Here is a 27040-nt window from a genome sequence, read left to right on the forward strand (position 1 = left end):
GAGGAAGGTATGGGGAAGTAGTCATGTAATAAGTGGTATCAGATAAATTTGTTATAGATCCAGGAATGAGCTGTTATGCTTGTATACAAATGCTAGAAGTATCAGAAACAAGGTAAATTAAATAGTTGCATTGAGTTTGTTCACCCAAAAATTGTTGGAATAAGTGAGACATGATTAGATGAGGATGACATCTGGACAGGAATAGAGATGGAATGAGATATGATGTATTTCGTGAAGATAAAAAGGATAAAAAAAAAAAAGGGGGGGTGGGAGTACTACTGATGACAGAACAGAGTTATGTCCATACAAGGCAGAGATGCAAGAGGGAAATAGTGGTAGTTGTTTTGAGGTAGTGTGGTGAGAGGTAGAGGTGAACAGAATGAAATACTTCAATGGATGTTGCTATAGACCTGGTAATGTGGTATATGGGGAATTGAGCAAACTTAATGTTAATAAGACTGTGGGACTTGATGATATATCACTGTGTATTTTGAAGGAATGTGCCAGGATGTTGACATCTGCTTTCATTTCACATATTTGTTTAATATGAGTCATACACTGCATCAAGTTCCAAAGGAGTGTAAGGAAGGCAAGATTGTACCTTTTCATAAAGGAGGTGATCGAATTCAAGCATCGAATTAGACCAATCTGTGTGTCAGAAAGGTGTTGTGGTTAAAGTGTTGGAAAAGCTGGAGAATCAGGATTCAGAATTGGGTTGACAATAATGGTATTATTTTTGATGGACAGCATGGATTTGCTAAAGGGAATTCATGTTTTAGTAATCTATTTACTTATTACAATAAGGTGACAGCAGCATTAGACATGGGCAATGGATACATAGTAATATACTTTGCTAAAGTTTTGTTAGATTACCGCATAATAAGTTGATAGTCAAAGTAGACCAGATGGGGTTGGATATCAAATGAGTGCATTGAATAAACAAGCTGTGTATGGGGTAGCAATATCCCAGAAGAGGAAAGTCACTAGTAGTAAGTATGCCTCAGTGGTATGTTTAAGGGCTACTCCTGTTTAATCTGTATATTAATGATATTGGGGAGGATTTGAATGGAGTTATACGGCTGTTTGCAGATAATGCAAGGTCAGGACAAACTATGAGGATTACAACAGATGTTGTGGCCTTATAAGACTTGAATAGACCCAGTGAATGGGCATGGTAGTGGAAATACAAGTTTAGTGTTGCAAAATGTAAAGTTTTAAAATTTGGAAAACAAAGATGGAATATAGAATTTACTCTTATTGGTGATATATTATTGGAGGTGGAGTAAATAAGAGATCTTTGGGTGATGGTGGATAAGGATCTAAAATTTAGAGGACATGTTGCTAAAGTTGTGAGGATAACATGAATTCTGGCAATCATGCAGAGGACACCGACTTGTAGAAGTAAGGAGATTCTGATTAGGTAACAACATTATGGGCTACTGTGCACACATTTGGTTCACCTGGTTTACAAAGGATGAAGAGATGCTGGAGAGGGGGGGGGTCCAGAGGAAATTGATCAAAATAGTCTCTGATCCCTGGAATGTTGAATATGAAGATAAGTAGACAATGAAATTTGCAGAGTCTAGTAGATAGGAAGAAGAGGAGTGATAAATATAGAGATGTACAAGTTACTAAGGGGTTGTTATAGGATTAACATTGAAAAGGTTTTTCATAAAACAGTGGGAGAACAAGAGGTCATCCCTGGAAGTATAAGGAGAGTGTAAGCAAGGGAGTGAGAAGCAGGATTTTGCATGAAGAGTTGTGAATGATTGGAATGCACTGCCTAAGAGTGTGATGTCTGCAGAGAATCTGCATGTATTTAAAGTGCAGTATGAGGAGATTTGTATATAACAAAAGGGACCTCCTAGATAAGTCTATGACTCTATGGTGTCTTAGAATAATAATAATTTATATTATCTGGAAATCCTTTTCTAGGGACCAAGCATAGAACTTTTTTAAGACACTTAAAGCCTCCAATAAGGAGAGCAGTGGTCTCACAAACCAGGTAATGAAATTCATCTCCCACTAAAAGACAAATATCCATGCTTTCAGTGGAATTTGAACACACAGCCTGTTGGTTACGACAGCAGGTATACTAACCACTCAGCCAATCAAGGCTAGCAAACTAGGTGTCTATTAAAGAATAAACAGCATGCAACTGCATAACAGAGATGTCATGCACCATATTTGACTTCAAAATAAACATACATTCAAATTGTTCATTTTGCAAATATTGCTAACATTATGGCTAGTAAATATTCTAAATTTCAGGGTTGTCATGATATTTCATGTAAATAGAAGTAGCAAAATTATCTAAATATATGAGTTAGAATTCATAAATATCAGCAAAAAAATAAACCCATATTCATAACTTATCTGAAAACAAGCTAGAATGCTAATCAAAGTGCAATATGATAAATGCAGAAGAATGTACCTGTTTGAAGACATCTAATAAAGAAACCGAAGAGCAGTTATCTTCCACAAGTCTCATCTGTGGACTTATAGCTACAACTCGAGGCACAGTAAAGTTCAGAAATCTTCGGGCAGTTTCTTTCTGCTTGCCTAAATAGTAGTTAAGCATTCTCAACAATTGGAGAACTCTTTCTTCTCTCCTAGCATCACCTAGACAAGCATCATTTACCACCAGATATGGATAAATCTGTTTAAAGAAAGGTTTTGTATAAGTCAGTAATTACAAATTCATACTTACTCTCAATAACAAACTTATGGTATATAAATATTATAAAATATGACATTTATTATGCTAAAATGATAAAATAAAAGAAAAAATATATTGCATTATTATACTGGAGAGCATTAGTATCATCCTTAGCTGCCATACACATATTTCTCAGATAAGTCCTTATTTTTAATAAACATTGGCATTGTTAAATATATGGTGTTGTTTTCTTTATTTTTGACTGTGTTATTAAGAGTGTTTAGTCATGACTATTATTACACAATATTATTTCAAAAGCATTCTATGTTATGGCACTCATGCACAAAATATATGGAGGCCAAGACATTGATGGTTAATGATATTAAGATGCAGCATTTAGTGTGATGTAGTGTGTGTTTAATGTATTCATTGTAAAGATTGAATGGTTTGTGTATGAGAATGAAGAGAATGTTTGTTGGAAATGTTTCATGAGCAAATGCAAGAAATGTAAGTCATGTCGGGAGTGGAAGAATGAAGTCAGATATTAAGGAGAAGAACAATGAATGATAGTGCATGAAATATCAATGAGAGTTTGAAGGAAGTGGATGATAAGATGCCAGTGCAGAGAGAAAATGCATACCTATGCAGACTCCTTCACAAGACAAAACACGAGCTTGAGCAACTGGAGAAACAATTGCCGTGTGGACCAGGAGGAGGAAGAAAGAGTGAAAGGGATAAGCATGAAAGTGCGAGAAAACTAAGAGAAAAGAAAAAGTATTGTATGGAGACTCGATGATAAGAGATATACTTAATGAGAAAGTGATGTTTCCCAGGTGCAAAGATCAAGGATGTCAGCAAAATTATAAGTTTGAAGAAGAAAGAAGCAATAAGTTAATTGTTTTGGCAGGCACAAATTATTTGAAAGATGGGAAATATGCAATGAGAGAGGATATGAGAGAGTTGTTGAAAGAAGCAAAAAGATGAAGAATACGAAAGTAAAAGATTGTGAGTCTGCTGCCTCAGTATGATAGGACAGAATTGAGAAGAAGAGCCATGATTGCCAATGAGAAGATAATGTATGAAGAATGGTGTGCAGTTGGTAGATGTATGGGGTGATGAATGAAAGGACCTGTATATGCCTGATGGACTACACTTGAATGGTTTTGGATTAGATACTTGCAGGAAATGTTCTTCAGTGAGATTCAGGAAGTGAAAAACCAGAGATTTAAATTTTTTTTTTGGGGGGGGGGGTAATCAAGCATTTGTCTAGTCACTGTTCAGACAAATGAGCATGAGTGGAGAAGTGATTGTGAAGAGCTGGGTACAGTTTCCCAAGTTATGAACTGAATGGGCAAGTAACAATAAAATGTAAGGGAAACTATGAGGCCCAAGGGGATGTTGAAATGCATGCACACAAATACTCAAAGTATCTGAATTAAAGGAGAGGAGTTTGGCACTGGTCAGCTTGACTTGGCCAAAAATTATTGGCATCAGCAAGAATGATGTAGTTACAGGGATAGAATGTAATGGAAATTGTATTTTCAGAGAAGATAGAGGAAATAGTGCAGAAGGAGAGGTATTATTAATGATGGTTGAAGAACTTCAACCAACAAAAATAGAAGTTAAGGAATCCCTCATTTCTGAGTGAATTGGTTCATTTTTGAGGATGTTTGGTGTGAGGCCAACAAGACAAAATATATTGTAGGGTGCTGCTATAGACCTGGTGGTCCAGAAGAAGAAGATCTGGATGACATGCATTGGCATATTAACACAAGTTAAGGCTAAGCAATTATTATGGGAGACTTAAATTATGGGGATATAGACTGGAAGGAGGAAAGGGCACATAGTAAAATGGAGTTTGTACAGTTGCTAAGGTATAATTACTTGAAACAGCATCTGATGGAGGGGGAGCAGGGGTTTGAGAGTGTTGGATCTGGAATAGCATCAGAAGATCTATTTATATCTATAGTAGCAACTCTTCCTCCAATCAGGGAAAGTGACCATGCAGTCTTACCCTTGGAGGTTGCTCAACATGTAGAATTTTCAGTCAAGAAAGAGTTTATGTGGAACTACAAAAAAAAGCTGGCAATTATGACAAACTTAGGAGGCAACTTAGAGCAGTGCTGTGGCATAAGAAGCTACATGGAATGAATATCATTAGTGCCAGGGATTATTTTAGTGATGCAGTATCAGACTGCATACCCAGGGTCAGGAGGATAAACTGAGTAGGGATTAAGTAGATGAGTAGCAATATCAAGCAGGAGATGCAAAAAAGCATTGTGGAAGGAATATAAACAAAAAAGGTGATCAGCATGCTCATGAGCAATATAAGGCAAAAGCAAATAGTGTAACGAGTATGGTAAGGAAGGCTAAATCAGATTTTGAAAGAAAATCAGCTAAGCAGGTAAATCCAAAAGAGCATTTTCAATACGCAGCAAGTAAGAGAAAAAATGATTATGGAAATATAACTTTACTCATTATTGATGGTAAGAAAGTGACAGCAGCAGGTGGTGACTTTGAAGTTACTGACATGACAGAGACTGGTGTGAGAATTGAGGTAGATGAACTGGAGCTTAGTATATTGAAAAATATCGATGTGGATACGGACGATATGTCAGCTTGTATGCTATGAGAATGCACAAGTAAACAGACAGTGACTTTGACAAAGTTGTTTAATCTAAGTTTGAGCTCTGGTAAGGCACCAAAGGAGTAAAAAGAAGTTAAGATAGAACACATTACATAAAGATGGCTCCAAGACAGAAGTAGAAAATTACAGACCAATTAGTATCTCTGGAGTGGTGGATGAAGTATTGGACAAGAATGATACTTTATAGGGATCAGCATGGCTTTGTAACAGGTAGGTCCTGCCTGAGTAATTTATCCACATTTTATAATAAGGTTACAGCAGAATTGGATAAAGGAAATGGCTACACTATGAATACTGCTGGACTTTGCAAAGACATTTGACAGAATACCACATGGAAAATTATTACATAAGTTGAAGCAAATGGGAATGGATATGAAGATGGTAGCATGGATAGGGGAGTAGCTGATAGATAGACACCAGAAGGTGGTGTATGAGTAGAATCAAAGTGAATGAGGATAACTAACAGAGTGCCCCAGTGCTCTGTATTAGTTCCACTACTCTTTAATTAATGTGTATTAATGATATAGTGGAAGATTTGAGGGGGGGGATATTGTTTGCTGATGATGTAAAACTGGGGAGGACAATAGTTGATAAATGTGATATAGATATTTTGCAGGATGATTTAAATAAATTGGCAGTGTGGACAAAGGACAATGGTTTCCAAATGTTGTAAAATGTAAGGTAATGTAATGTATGTTGAAATGAAAGGATTATGTACATTGTATCATATTGATGGTACCAGATTACAGGAAATTGATGAGGCTAGGAATCTGGGGTTGATGGTGGATAGAAATCTGAAATTCAGAGAACATTTTGCAAGCACTGGCAAAATAGTTCAGAGAATTACTTGGATATTGAAGAACACATTGACAAGTAAAGATAGTGAGGTTATTATCCCTCTTTATAAGACTATGATTGACTACTGTGTGCAGATTTGGTCACCTGCATTTCTAGGTGACCAGGAGGTGGCTGGGAGGATTCAGACAAGTGATCAAACTCCTGACAGGTTTGTGGAATGTTCCTTATGAGGATAGACTGAAGGTGTGTGGACTGCAGAGTTTGGCTGACAGGCAGAGGAGAGGGAACACAATAGAAACTAATAAATTACTAGAGATTCTATAAGATTGACACAAAAGATGTGAATGAGTGGAATGAATTGCGAGAAGTGGTTGCGAGTGCCCCAACAGTGAATAAATTTAATGAGATATATGATAGGTCTAATCTTTAAAAGATACATATGGTATAACTATAAATAACAAAATTACACAATAACCACAGTAACAAATTTTAATAAAAGTACAGATATTTTGCACTGAAAATTTTTTTATTAATATTAATTTTGATTGCTAGCTTGCAGCAACCATTTGTAATTGGTAAACCAATTGTTGTATTTAAATTGTATTCCTGTTTTTTGATTTGCTTTTTTCTATCTCCACTGAACTGATGATATACCATTATTTTCAGTATGAAATATCTGTACTTTCATTCAAATTTATTACTGGGGTTATCATGTAATTTTGTTGTTTATATATGATAGATATTTTGTGTTAATGGATGGTGTGGGTGTTCTGCAGTGAGTCTTTTGACTCCATGGAGTATCTGTACAAATAATAATAATATTATAATATATTACATTTTAACTGAATATTAAAATACGGAGCTAAAAGGCTTCAATTTGGCATATATAAAATAGTAAAATAGATGATATTATGGATCCATCTATATTTTATAACCAAATACAGAAAGCAACTTTTAAAAAAATTTTAAAATTTATCCGAGTTCTTATGAGAATATAACTTTTGGGATCAGCATTGCCCTGGTTTATATTAAGACATGAACTCTCCCCAGGAGCCCATATATTTGCCTTTTATTAGTGCTTATATTAGGTTTTACACAAAATATCTATTATATATAAACAACAAAATTACACAATAACCACAGTAATAAACTTTAATGAAAGTACAGATATTTCATACTGAAAATAACAGTACATCATCGGTGTGTAGAAACAAGCAAATCATGTTGGAACATGTTGTTAGTAGAACATGGCTTTGACCCTTAAGCACCCGTTAAGGGTCAAAGCTGTATAACTGAGAGGAGACCTCCACATAGCCTTTAAAGGGATGCAGAGAACCGACCAGGGCTTCTGACCTAATGTTCAATCCTCACCTTCTCGTGGTGCACCCTGTTGGGTATCTACCTTGATTCTGAACGAACGAGGATGGGTTGGCAATTTGGGATTTATCCGACAAAATTGCATTCTTATTGGCTTAAACCAAAATACAAAATTCTCTATTCAATGAACATAAATATCGCTGTGGTTCATAATTTTATGGGCTATACCCTGAACAGTGATTTAATAAATATTATGACTGTCCAACATAATTCATATTTTATGATTAGGTTCCCATCAAATTTTATTCAAAGTAGCTGATTTTTTTCTTGCCATTTCTGCTTCAAACTCATGCTTTACTAGTTGGTCTCTCATTCAGTTTAAGCAACCATACTACATCATACCACTGCAGACTACTTTAGATAACCCCTGTTTAGACATTCTTAAATATTAATGCCAAGTTCCTTTTTTGGGATATTTATTTAGTTCTTCTAATGATACTAAGTATTCACTCTAATAACTTTTTGCAGAATGTTTCATAACTATGATTGCCAGTCTTTGATCAGGTATTATATATGAAATCCATATCTTAAAAACTCTTATACTTATTTAATTAACCGAGAAATCCATTTCTCAGTGTATTAAAATTGGTCTGTATGCTGACAAATACACTGCTAGTTTGGCCTTGTGGGTTATTACCGTCTTGTTCAAGATAAATTTATTCAACTGATTTTGCATAAAATATTTTATCTATCATCTTCATAAAAAAAAAAAATCTATCTAAAGAAAGTGCATTAAATATCTGAATAGCTAATTGAATAAATAAGGCTGGTATGAACCTAATCTAGAGGTCACTATAGATGATGTTTTCTGTTTTTTTATATTTTTGTATAGTCTTATTTTATGTTGTTCCTAGCAGACTTGTCATAACAATTATTTAATTTGTCTAATAACTCTAGAAGACTTGAGCGCATTTTTTCAAGATATTTAAAACATATGCACAGAGTATGAACCTAATTTGAACATCTCCTATTTGAATGTCAAGTTTAATACCACATTTGTATATACCATGCTCCATATAGATAATATATAATCCATATGATGGAGAGGATTCCGAGGTGAGTGATCAAAATGATTAGTTTGTGGAGCACTCCCTATGAGAACTGACTGAATGTTGTGGTTTATAAAGTTTAGCTAATAGGTGAAAAAGAGGAAATATCACAACATTGCTAAAGGCATTTTACAGAACAGATGCTACAGAAACGTTTTGAAACATGGCTATATAGAAGAGAACAAGGGGAATTGCATCTTGTTTGCAGGTCAATGTTATGTAACTCTCACTATCTGTCATGACAGCTACCAAAGTATTTGCATAAATATCTAAATTTTCTAACTTTTTTTTTTAAAGCTATACCTTTCCATTATGTCCCTTGATGTAAAGTCTTCGAGCAGCAGTATTATGCTTTTGGACTATTTCAACTCTAGGCATGAATCTTGCTATTCGAACATAATAATGATTAGGCTGAAAAAAAAAAAAAAAAAAAATATATATATATATATATATATATATTATAGCCACGCCACATTAAGTTTTCAACTATACCAATGTATACTTATAAATGCAAAAATGGTTATCTTGTATAATAACAAAAAAAAAAAAAAGTGCAATTTATGTGAACTATGATTTTTTATCTCACTTTTTTTATATGAACACATCATGAGGGCTTTGATAGGCCTACATAGACACATGCCAATAAACATTAGGCATGTGTCAAGCCACTTGATTTGTTTTATTCTACTAATAACAACTTACAATGAAATCTAATAGACCCTTAATTATTATGAAACCTTATATTAATTTAGTCATCAAATGATTTGAAAACTATGCAATGTGACTATTACAAAATGTTGATCATTTTCATTACTTTAACAGTTTCAAACAGACAAACAATAGCATTCTTTTCAGAAATGTTTACTCCAGAAACTATGTTCTAGAGATGAAACATGGGACTTTTTCAAGTCACTTAGCTTCCAGTAAGCAGGCTGAGGTCTCACACCAAATGATGAATGTTTGTAATTGTCTTTAGGTCCCACACCTAAAGATATTCATAAACATTTGTGTCCCACCCAGCCAAACAGGATGGCAAATGTCAGCGTATAACATGAGGCCTAAATTTTAGGCTATACTTAGGTTTTAAGCTTATGTCGGATGTTTTAAGATGCCCCCCCCCCCCTCATTTATCATGAGGTACTCTTTGATAGAGTACCTCATGATAAATTGATAGTCAAACTAGAGCAGATAGGGTTGGATATTAGATTAGTGCATTGGATTGGAGACTGACTATCTGATAGGTATCAACAAGTTGTGTATGGGGGAGCGATATCCAGGAAAAGGAAAGTCACTAGTGGAGTGCCTCAGGGATCTGTTTTGGGGCCATTACTGTTTAACTTGTATATTAACGATATAGGTGAAGATTTGGATGGAGATATTCAGTTGTTTGCAGATGATGCAAAGTTGGGACAAACCATGAAGAGTAGTGAAGATGTTGTAACCTTAAAAGAAGACTTGAATAAATTGGGTAATTGGGCACAGAAATGGGAATTTGAGTTCAATGTTGCAAAATGCAAGGTTTTAAAATTTGGAAAATAAAGATGGGATGCAGAATTTATGCTTGGTGAGGATATATATTGTTGGAGGTGGAAGAAATAAGAGATCTGGGGGGTGATAGTGGATAAGGATCTGAAATTTAGGGGACACATAGCCAAAATTGTGAAGACAATACAAAGGCTTCTGGGAATGATGTGGAGGACACTGACGTGTAGAAGTAGGGAGATTCTTGTTCCGTTGTATAAGGCTTTGATTAGGCCACACATGGACTATTGTGCCCAGATTTGGTCACCTGGTTTTCAGAAGGATGAAGAGATGTTGGAAAGGGTCCAAAGGCGATTGACTAAGGTAATTTCTGATCTCTGGAATGTAGAGTATGAGGAAAGATTGAGAAGATGTAATTTGCAGAGTCTGGTGGACAGAAGGAAGAGGGGAGATATGATAGAGACCTATCATATCTCCCCTCTTCCAAGTTGGTATCATACAAGTTGGTAAGGGGTTGTTATAGGATCAATGCTGGAGAAGTTCTACAGAAAATAGTGGGGGATCAGGAGAGAACCAGAGGTCATCCCTAGAAACTGTATAAAGAGGGTATGAGTAGGGGAGTGAGAGGCAGGTTTTTTTCATGCAGAGTTGTAAATGATTGGAATGCCTTGCCTGAGAGTGTGTTGTCTGCAAGGAGTTTGAATGTGTTAAAGTACGGTATGATGAGCTGTATGTGTGTGATAAAAGGACCTCCCAGATGAGTCTTTGACTCCATGAGGTCTTGGGGTAATAATAATAATGGTATCACTGTTACCCATAATATCAAGAAATATGTTGATTTAAGGTTGGGCTGGATTGCGACTTCTCTGTGTCTAGTTTAAAATCAATCTTTTAATTCCTCACTATTATCATGATATCCTCAATTTTTTAACTTGTATTGTGTTCTTTGGTTATCTGTTGACCTTAATGTCAGCGAAGTATAGATCGAACCTGTTGGTCTTGAAATATAAAAAAAAGTGTTATCTGTGATGATAGGTTTGGGTTCCTAAATTATTTTTAACCAATATTACTAGAGCTTAATGTGTATTCAAATAACTGCTCTCAGTACAATAAGTTTGTCTTGTAGCATGGAGTACTGATTTATGAAAAACGAGAAGAAAAATTTCTTAACAAATTTTTGCTAAGTTTTATTTGTGAAAATGCTAATGTTTCCTTGTTTACTTCTAAAGAAAAGTTTTTGTATTTAGTTTAATATAAAACATATCCTAGAGAAGTGAAATACATTTATTATTTTCTTTTATAATTCATAAATTGCATGGTGGAAATAAAGTGAAAATTATTAATGCAAGGAACATGAGTGTGTTAGTTATGGGTGAACTTGGAAAAAATAAGCATTAGCTGTCATAATATGTTGGGATACAGTAAACAATAGGCCTGATTAAAAATAATTAAAAGATGGATTCATTTATATTGAGAATAAATTATTTAATGAAACTAGAATTTTCTGATTTGTTTCAAGAACTTGTCATGAAAAAAAAAAAAAAAAAAAAACCCAGTTGAAAACTATACTGTATATGTTATAATATATGATATGAAATGTAAGAAGTAGGATGATGTCTGTAACCATTAGAATTCAAAGAAAATGACACAGATATTATTATTATATATAAAAAGAAATTAAAACAGCCATGAAGGATATTATAAATAGGATGACTTTCCCAAAATTACTAAACTCTTTTTGGCATTCATTCCTATTTAAAGGTCTGTATCATGATTATGAGCTTCGCAGACAAAAATTCTATAAATAAACTATTTTTGTGTGAATTCCATCCTTAATGAGTATTACAATGTCTTCTTCCACTCACATCCAGATTTTTGAATCATGTTGTAATATATGTATCTCATATGTTCTTATATACAAAATAAATATGCAATTTCTTTATACTTTTGCAAAAAAAAAAATAATGCAACTTCAAAAAGAGGAGATGAATATTTATCAAACTAAGAGCCTGTTGTTCTCCAGAATAATGGAGAAAATTATCTGCAATTGACTGCTTCATTACTTGGAGAACTAACAGCTAATCATTGATCACCAGTATGGATTCTGCCATTCAAGATCTACAGCACACCCTCATGCCTATCTAACCCACCTCTGGACGTGTGCCATAGAAAGATTCGGAGAAAAATGTGCTGTTGCTTGACCTCTCAAAAGCATTTAAAAAGGTCTAGCATAGATGGCTGCTCAGAAACTGGCTACCCTTTGTAGCCAGTTTTCTCTATGATCATCAGATGTATGTGATGGTGGATGATATTCTCACTTCACATTTCTCTATTAATGCAGGTGCTCAGAGCCTCTGTAACTCAGTCAGTTTCGATGCTGGTTGGTTGGAGAGAGGCCTAGATTTGAATTCATGTAGAATGCAAGAACCTTCATCAGGACTTTTAAAATAAATGTGAATTAATGATGCCATAAAGAGGTGAATGGGTGTTTCCTCCTATAAACTCAAGTTTTTCATCTTGCAAGACAGGTAAATTGGCTGGGAAAAGACATGCAATTCACAGCCAAATACACAATGCAGGATAGGATTAACTGTCCATTCAGAGAACTCATTAGGTTACCAAGAATCCAAGTTACTTGGCCATGGAGCCTAACACACAAGGAAAGATGGATACAGGTGTTCTTGAGGGTTTACTGTTATATTACCTGCATGTCCTTCCTACATAAATGACCCTCTCTGACCTCAAATCCTTTCCACAGTTTTGCTGATTACAGCATATTTCATTTTTTCTGTTTAACCGTAATAGTATGCTTTTTCATGCCTTCTACTCATATAATCAATCTTGTGGTGCAGAAACCAAGATCTTTAGATAAATTTTGTTGCTGGTGTGAGGCTACCACCCCGTTTATGGATGCCTGAAGTGGCTTGAAATGTTCGATGTTTGGTCCCTAGCATAGAGTTACCAGATTATCTAACCCTTAGCCAACCCAAGGTACTAATGTACTATATGTTTGCAACCTTTTGTGAGTGCAATTTGCATAAAAAAAGGCACTGGTATTATATTTCCATACAGTCCTTGAATGGGAGTAATAACAATCTAGTGTCACTTTCATGCCACCACAATACGGCTCTGACTTTAATCTTGCAAAATAAAACTTAGTTTCTTCTTCCTTTACTATTGAAAACACTCAGCTTAAATCAAGACCAGATCTTTGTTCTTCTTGGACTAATATTCAGACTCCAAAAACTATTTCTTCTTTTTTTTTTTCATTGTATTGCTTTTTTATCTGCCCAGCTGCTACTCTTACATTTCTAATGCTACTAAAACCACTCTAAAATTTCTCAATGATACAGTTGAAAAGAGAGCACTTCAACTAATCAATAATCCCCCCCCCCCTCTCTCTCTGAAATAGCAACTCCAGCCATAGTTTCAATAAAATTTTGATTTGTGCTGTTCTATAGAATTGGCATCCATCATTCCCCCTCCCCACATTTCTGCTAATTCTGCAATAACACAAACACTACAGTTGACCAACATTCATTATAGATCAACTGCTAGTCCACTGAACCTGCTACTCCCATGCTTCCAATTCTATTTATCTATGTTCTCTGGAACAACTCTCATCATAAAATAATAAATTTAGTTTAATCCTTTATCCAAGTGTGAGCAAACAAAGTTTGCGCCTGAAAGTATCTTCAGGACTGGGGTAAGGTGGTACAACACCAGGCAACTTGTTGCAAAGATGGAGCAAGCTAACATCACTCCTATCTCAGTATCTCCCATAATGCAAAACACATCTCCTTGAGGACATGTATAATGTTATGCATTAAGGGAAGGGCCACTACCCAGACTAGTTTCGACCTTTCTTGAGATCTCTTCAGTGGGAGCCAGGCCCAGAGTGGAGATACCAGGCAGAAGCATTAGCAAGGTCATCTCTACCTATAGGAGTTGCCAACAGGTGTGCCACCTTTTCCTCATCATAAAATGTTTTCAAGAAAACTTCTAGCTCTGAGCTCTTCAAAAAAGCATATTAACAGATTACTTTTTCATTGATCCTTATCTGAAAACAGCATCAGTTTGCTATAGGCTGTATGTAAATATGATATACATATACAGCAATCCCTCGATTAATGCGCTCTTTAAAACAATCGAAAACGCACTAATCGAATATAATAACCTATGGGAAAAAGTATAATTCGTTCCTCAGATTTCTTTTTTGACCCTTAATTTTTTTTAATAAAAGAATTAGGGTATGTCTCAAGGCCTAGTTAAAGGAAAACCATGAAGCTGAAAGACAATAAAACATATTCAGAATATAAATTTATTATTCTGCTTCTTAACAATTAATTGAGCTAATGTAGTTTGGCAGGCATTATGTTTTCTTTTTTTTTTTTTTCATACAACTGACGGTATGGCCCTATTGCCTCTTCTGCAAATTTTACTGGTTCTCTCTTCACCAGGGTCAGTCTCTAAGCATTGCTGCTTAAAAACTTCGGTACAAAAACTATTTTCAAATTGTTTCTGTGAAACCTCTTTGGGCTTGTCAGTGATTAAATTTTCTTTATATTCTTCAGGATCTTCCCACTGTGCATCTAAATTTAACATGTCGGAATCGCTGAACTTCTCAGAATGAGATTTAATTAACTTAGATTCATTTGAAAAGCCTCCAATGTGGAAGAATGTGCTTCCAAAAGGCTTGCATATTGCTCATTATGTTCAGTTTTCTTTATTATTTCAAGTTTTTCTTCCAATCAGATTACTTTTCGAATAATTTTCACACTTCTATTTTTGCTCACTAATTCTTTTACTCATGATTAAAGGTTAGGAAAATAATTTAAATAAAAACAATTGCACAAGATATGATCAGCAAAATGCTATGTAAAGGAGACGACATAAATTTTGGCTGTAAATTTGGAACAGTGTACGTGGAAATAGTGTAGTATGCCATTAAAAAATAACTCTGTAAAATGTTTCAAATCAGTAACTAAATTATTTCATCCTGGCAAGTGATTTTTTAAAATAGTTAGCCATTAAAAAATGTATAGATGGAAAATTTTTAAAATCTGTAACATTTATTGTAAGATGAATATATATATATATATATATATATATATATATATAAGCGCACTAATCAAATTTGGGTATCAAAAAAAAAAAAGACGCACTAATCGAAGGCAATTAATCAAGGGATTGCTGTATATATATAAAATTAAAATAAACAATTACATAAAACTATTCAGCTTCACTGAGAATGAAGATGTAGCTTTTGTTTCAGTCCACTTGCAATATGCTACTCCCAGTGGCATATGGAAGGGGGGGGGGCATTCCAGTGGGTGTGCTGTGGTAAGGCAACCAATAAAAAAAAATCGGTAAAAGTTTCTGTTTAAAAAAAAAAAAAAACTTACTTTATTTAAAAAAATGCCATATATAGAAACCAATGCATTACTTCAACCTTGGTATCTCTTCTGGAACTGATTCCCACTGATGAGACCTTAATATAGGTTGAAACCAGTCTGGGTAGTGGTCCTTCCCATAATGCAAATATGAAATCATTGGCATCTATATAAGTAGCCTAGCTGTGAAGATACTTCATGCACAAATTTTGTTTGCTTACATTTGGATAAAAGTTACAAGTGCATATAATTTCTTGAATCCTTAATTTATAACCAAGTGAAAAAACTCTCAAGAACATTTAATTCACTTTCTTCTTTTCTATGATGACCTCTTTAATTCCCCCCAGTCCATTCCAGAACTCTGATTTCTCTATCCTTGTACACAAGGATTCGAAAAACCATATACCTGGCTGAATTAATCAGTGTTTTCTTCAGGATCTGCCGATAATCTCCAAGGTCTGGTTCCTGTTTTCAAACTCTTTCATATTTTCTTGAATAATATTCGTGTATTTAAGTCTGCAGTTTATCGCTGAAAGCTGCAACTTTGATTCTTTTTTAAAACTTGTTACAAACTTTTCTTCTCAGTATGATATCCAATTTTAACCTTGCATCTTGAACCAGCATGAAGATATTGCTATCAAAAATAACATGGTCAATGAGCCTATTCTTATTTCTTGTGTTTTCTTCCATCTAGTCTGACCACTGTTATTCTAATTTTACTCATTAAATTCAATGATTAAAGTAAATGTACTGTGATTTACGATATTTATATTATATAATGATATTTTTTTCACATATGCATACAGATATATATATACAATGATATAGTATTAAGATACATTAAAAAAAGAATTTAGTAGCCCATTCATTAATTCGTTAAGTCAACCCCTAAAATGGGATCTGCAAATGGTACAAAATCTGATTATAAAATCAAAATTTAATGAAAATAATTCAGAACTGCTGTCTGCACAGTTGCAAAATGAAAATGAACCTTCTAAATGGAAGAGACTACAAGCAGATATCATAACATCTGCTAAAAACCACATCAATAAATAAGAAGAAAGAAAAAACCATGGATAACTCAAGAGGTAATCAATCTTATTGATGAAAGAAGAACATGGAAAAGAGAAGCAAATGAAGAAGGAAGGTTAAGATATAAAACTTTGGATAAAAGAATCAAATAGTTATGTAAAAGATTGAAAGAAAACTGGATAAATAGGCAGTGCACTGAGATCATATGCTTCATAGACTTTCAGAAGGCTTTTGACTGGGTAAAACATAATAAGATGTTCAATATATTTTAGATAAAGATCATGTACTTAAGATTATAAAAATGATTTACACCAAACAGAAAATGCAGCTGTTTAACTCTGAGACTTCTGAAGTGAAAATAAACAGAGTAGTTAGACAAGGTTGTATCCTTTCACCAAATCTATTTAATATCTATAGTGAGACAGTGATGAAAAAGACTGAAAAACAAAAAACAGGAATTAGTATCAATGGTATAAAATATAACAATCTTAGATATGCTGATGATACTATTCTAATAGCAGAAAACAGAAACAAATTAATCAAATTACTGCAGCTACTAATTGAAGAAGGTAAAGAATTTGGATTAGATATTAATGCAAAAAAAAAACAAATTTATGAAAATCTCAAAAGAAAGCAGATCAGAGTCAGAAATATTCATAAACAATATGAAAATTGAACATACAACAGAATACAAATATTTAGGCACCTACTTTACTGCAGATGGAAAGCAAGATAAAGAAATAAAAATAAGAACAGCCATAGCTAAAGATCATTCTGGAAAAATAAAGATCTGCTCAGAAGTTCTGTGAGTATCGAGACAAAGAAAAGAATGATAAGAACATTAGTGTGGCCAATTTTCACATATCGAAGTGAGACCTGGATACTCAAGAAGAGAGTAAGGCAACAGATAATGGCCTTTGAAATGTGGTGCTATAGGAGAGCTCTGAAAATCCCATGGACAGAACTTGAGACAAATACCGATGTCCTACAGAGAATGAGAACACAGAGATCTTTATTACAGGAAATGATCCAGAGAAAGATGAGATAGGCAGGACATGTACTGAGAGGTTCAGCAGAACAGAGGATATTAACAGTTTTAGAAGGAAAAATTATGGGAAAAGGATCAAGAGGCAAAAAACGAAAGACATGGCTTGAAGATATAAGATCATGGACAGGATCACATGGCTATGCAGAAACAAAAAGGAAGGCCACCAACAGAGAGAACTGGAAGGACATGGTACTGCACCCTTTCACTGAGAAAGCTACATGAAGAAGAAGATTCATTAATTATTAACAATTTGCATAAAAATTTTCTTACCCGTGGCAGTAAAAATTCTCCAGGCAGCTCGACTTCAGCTGTGTGCTGAGTGAAGTTACTCAGAAAACGGCACTTTTCTTCAATAAGAAATGACCTGTTATGAAATGGTTTTGTATTTATTTTAAGTATAGGCTACTTGCTAAAAATTTATATAAAATGTTTGGACACTTTGGAAATATGAATGAGGTTCATTATTTTTTTTCTTACTTTACAGGTCTCCATAATCATATGTCAAGGGAAAAAAAAAAGACTGCAATAATGTAGTCATTATAAGACTGAATTCCAAACCAACTGTGTAAGAAAATAGTAGTGATATGCAGAACACAATCACTGAAATTAGATATGGTAGCAAGTTTCTGTATAAAGGATAAACTAGTACAGTCAATTTCTTTCTAAAAGGAAATAGGGGTGCTAAATTTGTGATTTAGATATCGCCTTTTTATTAATTAATAAATAAATTAACATTAATTTTTATTATTTGTATTAATCTCTCTCTCTCTCTTTATTTTTAATATTTAGGGATGTATATGGAGTAGAGATGCATAACTGCAGCAATATCTAAAATCAAGAAAAATCCGAGAGGCTCAGAACACTAATAAATAAATATATATACAATGTTATGTAATGAGTGAGCAAAAAGTAGGGATAGCATTGATGGTACTTACAACCCTATAAAATAAAGTAATTAAGTATATTTATGAAAGAAAGTGGCATTAAACCTAATATTAAAATGGGAGATATCAAAGTTAGCTGTTTGCTTTATGCAGATGACGTTGTACTACTAAACACATCCAGTGCAAGTTTCCAGAATTCTCTAACTAAACAATAACAGCTGTAACAAATTTGGAATGAAAATCAGCAATAAAGGGAACTATGAAAAATGGCAAGAACAGAGAAAACGTTTGATGCATTATGAATGAAGAGCCTATAAAACAAGTAAAATATTTCAGCTATTTAGGTACAGTTTTTTGTGAAAATGGCAAATTAAATTTGGAAAGATACAACAGAATAATCAAAGCTAGTATGGTAGGGAATCAGTTGAATAAATTTACAAGGAATGAGAGAGAAATTAGGCAAAACACCAAACTAGCACTATACAAAACAGTGTTCAAACAAGTTTTAAGTTATGGATCTGAGAGTTGGGTTAGAAATAATGCACTTGATCAAAGATTAAAGACTGCAGATATGAGGGTTCTGAGAAAAATTGGGGAGTGAACCAATGGCAACAATGGCAGAATCATATAAAAAATGAAGACATTAGAAAGGAACTTGACATTGTTAGCATTCAAGAATATGTAAGTAGAACTAATTTACGGGGATATGGCCACTTAAATAGAATGGGTGAGGAAATGTTAGCAAAACAGGTGTTTGATGCCAAGATAGCATGCAGTTTAACTTCCAATTATGAATACAGATCCCGAGGAAGACCACGGTCTAGGTGGATTGATTCATTCAGAAGTGTCTTAGAAGAACAAAATGTTAGATAACAGCAGATACAACAATATTGAGTGCTGACAAGTAATAGACTAATTTAGAGGAAAATGGTTGATAGGAGATTATTACCAATGTAAACTTAATCATGTAGTGCTGTCATAGTAGACTGAAGACCACTTGAGGGTACATATCAGGAAACTGATGATGATGAAATAAACAGCAGCATATGTACAAGAACACTGGTATTTAATGCAGCACATAAGCAGGTGTGGAAACTGTGTATAAAAAATAACTATGAAAACAGGGTAAAGAGGAAAAAGGATATATAAAAACAAAGTATTAACAAGTATTAACCAAGTAACAATCACTGCTTGGAAAAAAAAGTCAATGGACATCTAATGAGCAAAGTGCATTGTACCATATAATGAGTCATGTTTGTAGCTGGTATAAATTGGAGGAATATGATGCTCCCAATTCAGTGCAACTGTGTCTGGGTGAAATGGCTGTGAGAAGGGAACTGATGGAGTTTGAAAGAGGCATTGTAATAGGATACAATGCTGAGGCCTATCTGTTCGACAAATTGGGCCATTCCAGATCACTAATTAGTGATACTATACTGAGATGGAAGTGCAGGGAGTCAACTGCAAGTGCTACCCCACAGTGGACAACCCGCCACACTCACTGAATGTGACTGTAGGTTGTTATGAAGGATAATATGCAAAAACACCATTCATTGCATACAAGTTGAATGCAGAGTTATGGGCATTGACTGAAACACGAATCTGCACAAAAATATTCAGAACTGAGGTTCACAACATAGGTTTCCATGGTATGACCACAACATGCAAGACCCGCATAACTTGAACCAACATACAGCATCATCTCAGTGGCACAAAGAACATGTACAATGCAATGTGGAAGCTCGGAAAGCAGTGTTATGGAGCAACGGAATTGCACTACATGCTCTACTGACCAGATGGATGCCTCGTGAATTCACTTACCAGAGTGTGTAACCCCAACTATGAAATTTGGAGGTGTAGTGTGATGGTATGGCTCTATTTTTCCTGGTTTGGTCTCAGACCTCTGTGGTGTTACGAACATTGAACTCTGGTAGGTATCTAATATTCTGGACAATGTAATGCTTCTTACTTTGTGGCTATGGAAATGGCCATTGACTCTTCCATAAAGACAATAGGTCAATGTTGTTCAACATGTCACAAGGCTGCTGCTGTAACTGCATGGTTTGTGTACATGAATATCACTACACTTACTGAACATTTGTGGAATGAATTGGAGCTTCAGGTGAGGTCAAGAGACATCAGCCACACAACAGTCCAGGACCTCATTACATGCATACAGGAAGAATGGTCCAAAATTCCCATTGATTGCTGTCCTATGCAATCAATGTGGAAAGTATGTTCCCATAAGATTGCTGCAGTCATCACAGAGAAAGGAGGTCCTACATCTTATTAAGGTGGATGCCATGGCTCTTTGTTCCTCACACTATGGTGTCCATTGACTTCTTTTAAAGCAGTATTTGATTATATGGATAACATGCAGATTATAGGTCAATATTGTTTTATGAAAAGTGCAGGGTCTAAGAATTTTTACAAAAAATGAGGCATCTCTTAAAAAAGTTTGAAAAACTACTGGCCTATGGAAAGACTTAGCTGGGGGTGGTTTATTAGACTGTAAGTGCTTGCTATTTAACTGTATGTCTTATGATATTATCATAAATTTAGTGAATATACAATCTACATGTATCTGGAGATTGTAATTATAACATTGTTCAAGTTAGCCTGTTTAGAAATAATGCTGGCTTTAACTCTCCTCTCCATTTAACTATATATAATATGCCTAGAGATACATATGTTCAGAATACTCAAATCAGTCATAATACCTATTTACGTTTTTTAAAGTTTTATGTGATAGATGATTTTTATTGTTTGATGTGCACCACCCCCTTTATTCGATGCCTGGAATGGGTAAAAAGTTTGCTGGATGGAAACTAAAGTGGGGTTCCTGGATTAATCTAAGATCTTAACTTACTCACAGACTAAAAAAAAAAATCAGTGTTATTTGTTCACAGATCACCTCATAGCTGAAAATTAAATAAAAATGATTTAAAACTTTAAATTCTGAAAATCACAATGCTTCTATATTTAATATCAAACAAAGACAGCAAAGCTTTTTTTTTTGGTAATGGAGGACCCCCTTTTTTAAATTATCCAATTAGGTTACAGAGATGCTAAATAAATGGGATTATATAAGTAAGGATTATGAATTTGACATATCTCTGTAATTTTTGAAGGTAAGAATGATATGATACTTGGAACAGGACTTGATCATGCTGAGAGGGCACATAATTAATAAATAAAACATAAAAGGAAAAGGAATATAAAATGAAGCTGGTAGCGTTATTTTAAAATATCATCATATGTAGAACAGAGATAACTTGCTGTGAGCTTGTTGTGTGGTTTAATGAAGAAGGTTGGCTTGAGAGAGTGTTGCCATGAGGAAGAGAGCATATAGGGTCTTTTTGTGTTTATGGCATATTGAGTGACAGCTAGTGATTCAGAGCAGGATAACTTGGTTTTGTTTTCTTGGAAATCGATAACAGTGATTTCCTCCATTGAATTTCAGGGACTGTGTTTGGATTGTATTTTAAGGATATCTCACTGGTGGGATTTTTGTTGTTGCTACTGTGTTTTTATGTCCTTTCTTAGTGGTGGAAAATAAGTAGTCTGGTATTATTAATAATATTTCCTCTCCATGGAGTCAAGACTCATTGTGAGAGGTCTATACTTTCTCTCATGCAAAAAGATCATCGAACCACGCTTTAACCTATTCACAGTTTTTGCACTTGTTACACTTCCAGGCAGTGCATTCCATTCACCAATCACTCTCCATGCAAAGAGCCTGCTTCTCACACCCTCCTTATACAGCTTCCAGGGATGGCCTTTAGTTCTACTCTTGCTTCTCTCTACTTTATGCAATATCTCCTTCATATTAATTTGGTAACAACCCTTTCACCAACTTATATGTCTCAATCATATCTGCTCTTCTTCTATTCACTTCTGCATGTCAATGTCCTCATTATTGCTATAATCTATTGGGATGTTCTTACAATTTCAGTAATGTGACCTCTAAACTTCAAGTCTCTGTCCATCATGTCACTCCCAGATCTCTTCCACCTCCTTCAAAATTTCTACATTAATTGTATCTGCATTCCAACCTTACCTACTAAATTTCAAGACTTTGCAACATTAAATTGACAGCTGCATCATTTGTCCACTTACACAGTCTATTCAGATCTTCCTGCAAGACGACAATGTCTGCTCTACTTTTCATAGCTCTTCCCAAATTGGCATCATCAGCAAACAGCTGCACAACTCCAGCCAGTCCCAATGTCATTAACATACAAGTTAAACAATAATGGTCCAAAATAGATCCCTGTGGAACACCACTTGTGAACTTCCTCTTTTGAGATCCCACTTCTCTATATACAACCTGCTGAGATCTGTCTGACAGCCAATGAGCTATCCAACTTACTAGTCCATTATTTAATCTCATCTGTTTCAATCTAACTACCAGATAGTAATGTGGCAGTCTATGAAAGGCCTTTTTGAAAAATACAAGCACACCACTGTATATGCATCTCCTTTCATCATCATCAACAGCTTTCTTCAGTCCAGTGCAGAATGGATGCCTCACCATGCTTCATCTATTTTATCTGGTCTTGGGCATCCCTTCACCATTAATGTCCATAACATCTTGTTATCTCATCATCCAATCTTACCACTGGTCTACCTAGTTTCCAATAACCAGTTCTTGGTGTCCATTCTGTTGTTCTCTTTGTCCATCTCTTGTCAGACATTCTCATCACATGTCCTGCCCAGTGCCATTTATACTAACACAATGTCCATTACATTTGTTTGCTTCCTTATCCAAGTATTATTCTTTTTATCCAACTGGGTTATTCCCAAAATGGTTCTGTCAGTGTTTCTTTATGTTGTTTTCAGTTTTTTTTTTTTTTTTAGTAAGACTCCAGGTTTCACTACCATATATCATTGTTGGTAGTATATACTGGTTGTAGATCTTTCTTTTCAGGTAGTTTGGTACATGTACGAATTCATCATTTCAATCTGTCTTTGATTTGATTTATTTCAATTTGTTTTTGTTCTGAAGTATTTCCACTATACGTTATTTTTGATTTATCAACATTTATTTATAGGCCTATATCCAGACTTACTTCATTTAATTCAATCATCATGTGTTCTAGTTCTTTTGGTGATGTTGCTATTAGAATGATATCAATGAATTGTAGATTGCTGAAGTATTCTCCATCAATTCGGTCCTCTTTTCTCCCAGTTCATTTTTCTCAAAGGTTCCATTGATTCCATACAGCATTCTCTCAAAGCACACCTGATAATATACTGTCAAGTCCTACTGCCCTATTAACATCAAGTTTACTTAATTGCTCATAACCATCAGTTCCCTTCTCCACCATACCTTCTATGCTCCAGCTTCTCCTGATGTTGTCTTTACAAGGATAAAATGTGATAAACTGATCATTCACCAACCTGATTAGATATCAGATTAGTGAATTCGATTTGAGATTGGCTGTTTGTGAAAAATAATCAGAGTTGTGTACGAGGGAGCAGTATCAACAAAAAGGAAAGTCACAAGTGGGATTCCACAGGGTTTGGCACTGGAACCTCTACTGTTTAATTTTATGTTAATGACACTGTCAATGGATTGGAGTAGTGGGGGGGATTTCAGCTGGTTGTGACTGATGCTGATGTGGCTTTTTAAGAGGATTTGAGTAAGCTGGACAGGTAAGTGAATGAATGGGGATGTTAGTCAGTATATTGTAACTAAATGTAAGGTTTGAAATTTGGGATCTATCGATGGAAAGTTCCACACACTACTGGTGGGACTATACTAGAGAAGGTAGAGTATCATGAGAATGATGGTCAACAGAAAATTGAAGTTTAGGGGATGTATTGTGCTAAAGGTCATCTAGACAGCTATTTCAATACTGAGAAGTATGCTGACTAACACATATAAAATAAAAGTGACAATTCCACTATATAAAGTCCTGATCAGAACATCTGGATTACTGTGCTCAAATCTGGTCATTAGGATTTGAAGGGGATGAAGTAACCGTGGAGAGGGTATGGAGGCAGATGACAAAAATAACAACAGGACTGGACAATGTTAGTTATGAAGATAGAATGATGCATTCAAGCTGCAGAGTATGGAGGACAAAGAGATGACATTATTGAGACATTTAAATTGCTGAGAAGTAGTTAGAAATTTGGCACTTTGGGAAATCTTTTGTACAGTAGCATAAGGTGTGTGTGTGTTGGGGGGGCATCCATGCAAGTTGCAAATGGTAAGTAAGAGGGTGAGAAGTTGAACCTTGGAATGCATTTCCTGATAGGGTGATAAGAGTGTGGACACTGAATGAGTTTAAAGAATGCTATGATACTTTGTGTTGTCGAAATAATAATAATATATACAGATGACTTTCACCATAGCACTATTATAAAAAGCTTCTTTACCATAAAAAATTTCTAAAGAAATTTGTACCAGAGGCATTCGTCTATGTCAACTCAGCCTGATAGTCAAAGGAATAGTGTCACCACTATCTAACCAGCAGGTTGTAGGTTTGAATCCCACTGTAGACATGTAAGTTTGTAAATGTGTTCAGATGGTATATGGTTTTTGTTGCCTGGTGTGACATCACCATCCATGTTTATTGGCAGCCTGAAATGGATTGAAAATGAATGTTTAGTCTAAACAGCAGGGGAGCTGGATTATCTGGTTTAAACCTACCTGTGGTATCAAAATGTAGAACAGGTTTTTTACCTTTTTGCAGGTGTAATTCACATCATTAAAAACCTTATAGCAAATTATAAGAGGGGGGGGGAAGAGAACAGCATATATTAATTGGAAAACCTAATTTCAGATGTTAGAAATGAATTGCTGCAATCTTTGTTTTCAGGAACTATATGACATGATATATTTATAATCTTTCCCAGAACTGAAAATGACATTTTTTGTCCACATAGAGAGAGATTGCAAATTAAACACATGAAGCTTGGTGTGTTTATTAGCATGCAGACAAATCTGTGTCTCTCTCAATGGCAAGGATTTCTTTATAACTCTGGAGGACATCCAGATTTTGAATTATGAAATGTCTTTGAACAGTTACTAGTGATACTCAGAACTCTATTACTGTATTTTTCCAGTGCTTGCAGAGTAACTAGGATTTTATCACATTGTATCATATTAGTAAGATTATATTATAGTAGAAAAAAAAATTTTTTTCCCCAATCAAACTGAAGAAAAACTTGTTCAACATTTATCTATTTTTGCAATTTTTATATCACACAACTGTTGGAATCCCATTTGAGAACTTCATCCTGGAAATGGAAAGATATTTTTTTTGAACAAACAAATAATAAATTAGCATTCCCAAGAGAATGCCAATGAACCAAAAATTATTTGTGTGTAATAGAATGTTCAGAGACTCATGAACACCTCATTTTCTTAATATTTCTTACTTATTATATATATCATAATAATATCACATGGCCAGTGCTAATAGCACAAAAGCAAAACTAGCTTACTTTGGAAGAAGTTTGGTTTTAGCTTCCAAGATTTTAATCCATTTCTTCAGCTTGCTGATCAGACAGTGCAATTTTGTTGAACCTGGAATGCTGGAGAGAAGAAAAAAATCAGATGGAATAAGTTTTATTATTATAAATAGTGAACTATTAGGTTCTGAATTTGTGTATACATAGTTTTATACTAACAGGTGTTAGTATAAAACCACACACACACACACACACACACACACAATAACTGTTTTGTATCAAACTATATATATTAAACTGAAATATGATTTAACACTGATGACATGATCCAATTTTTAGATTTTCCTCACTTAAGATGGCAAGAAGTCTGATAGCTGAAGGAAACATTCTGAAGGAAAAGAAATAAAGGTGGCTTTTTTTTTTTTTATAATGAAACCAAATAATATTAAAAAAAAAAAAATACATAGCTATTTACATTTATGAGACTAAGATCTGCACTGAGGTTATGAATATAATCTAAACCAGTGATCAGCAACCCACAGCTTGTGGCCCTCCAACTACTAACCTGCGGCCCACCAAAATGTTGCACTTCATTTAGCTGAAGTTTAAAAATTTTAGCAAAAGGCACAATGTGTATTCAACATGAAGCATGCATTAAGAAGTCATGTGAAAAATATTTATTTGCGGTGAACCACAATTGTGCCATTCGCCTTTGCATTTTCAGTCATGTATGAGCCATCATACTTTAACGATATATGAGAGTAGTTGCATTATTCTTGAGTAAATTTATTGACGCAAGTTCTTTCAAAAACCTAAGCAAATTATAAGTTTATAATAGTAATAACAATTTTTTTAAAAAAATTGCATTTTTACAAATTTTTTTCTTTTATAAACAGAACCTTGTTTAATCTACGAGTTCAAAATCTAGAAAGCGCAAAGTTGAGGATGAAAATTGTTAGTCTAACGAAAGATGGACATGCGACTATTTTTTTTACTTGCATAAAAGGACAATGCTGTTTGCTTGATATGTTGTGAAAAGATATCTGTTCTCAAGGAATATAACATCAAGAAGCATTATAACATATAAACTAAACATTCTTCAAAATTTGATAATTTGCAAAGAGACAGTTGAACAAAGACAAAGTGAATCAACCACAAAAAAATATGGCTATTTTCCAATTTTGAGAAAAGAAAAGAAAACCCACCTGAAACAAAAAAATATGCAGATGAAATACAGAGACTACAA

The 27040-nt window shown here is 34.5% G+C and overlaps 1 protein-coding gene across 1 annotated transcript in view; it reads right to left on the reverse strand.

Annotated features, from left to right (window-relative positions):
• Positions 1 to 27040, reverse strand: part of Nipped-A (Transcription-associated protein Nipped-A) — a 936100-nt gene that overhangs the window by 31863 nt on the left and 877197 nt on the right. The window contains exons 59-62 of the mRNA XM_090393977.1: positions 25828 to 25917; positions 17756 to 17849; positions 8834 to 8941; positions 2435 to 2659 (exon numbers count right to left, since the gene is read on the reverse strand). Coding sequence (XP_090250103.1) covers positions 2435 to 2659; positions 8834 to 8941; positions 17756 to 17849; positions 25828 to 25917 — 517 coding nt within the window. The remainder of the gene's footprint in view (positions 1 to 2434; positions 2660 to 8833; positions 8942 to 17755; positions 17850 to 25827; positions 25918 to 27040) is intronic.

This window comes from Typopeltis vanoorti, chromosome 6, assembly GCF_054136105.1.
Source record: "Typopeltis vanoorti isolate ZY-2024b chromosome 6, IOZ_Tvanoo_1.0, whole genome shotgun sequence".
In the NCBI taxonomy this organism is placed as follows: domain Eukaryota; kingdom Metazoa; phylum Arthropoda; class Arachnida; order Uropygi; family Thelyphonidae; genus Typopeltis; species Typopeltis vanoorti.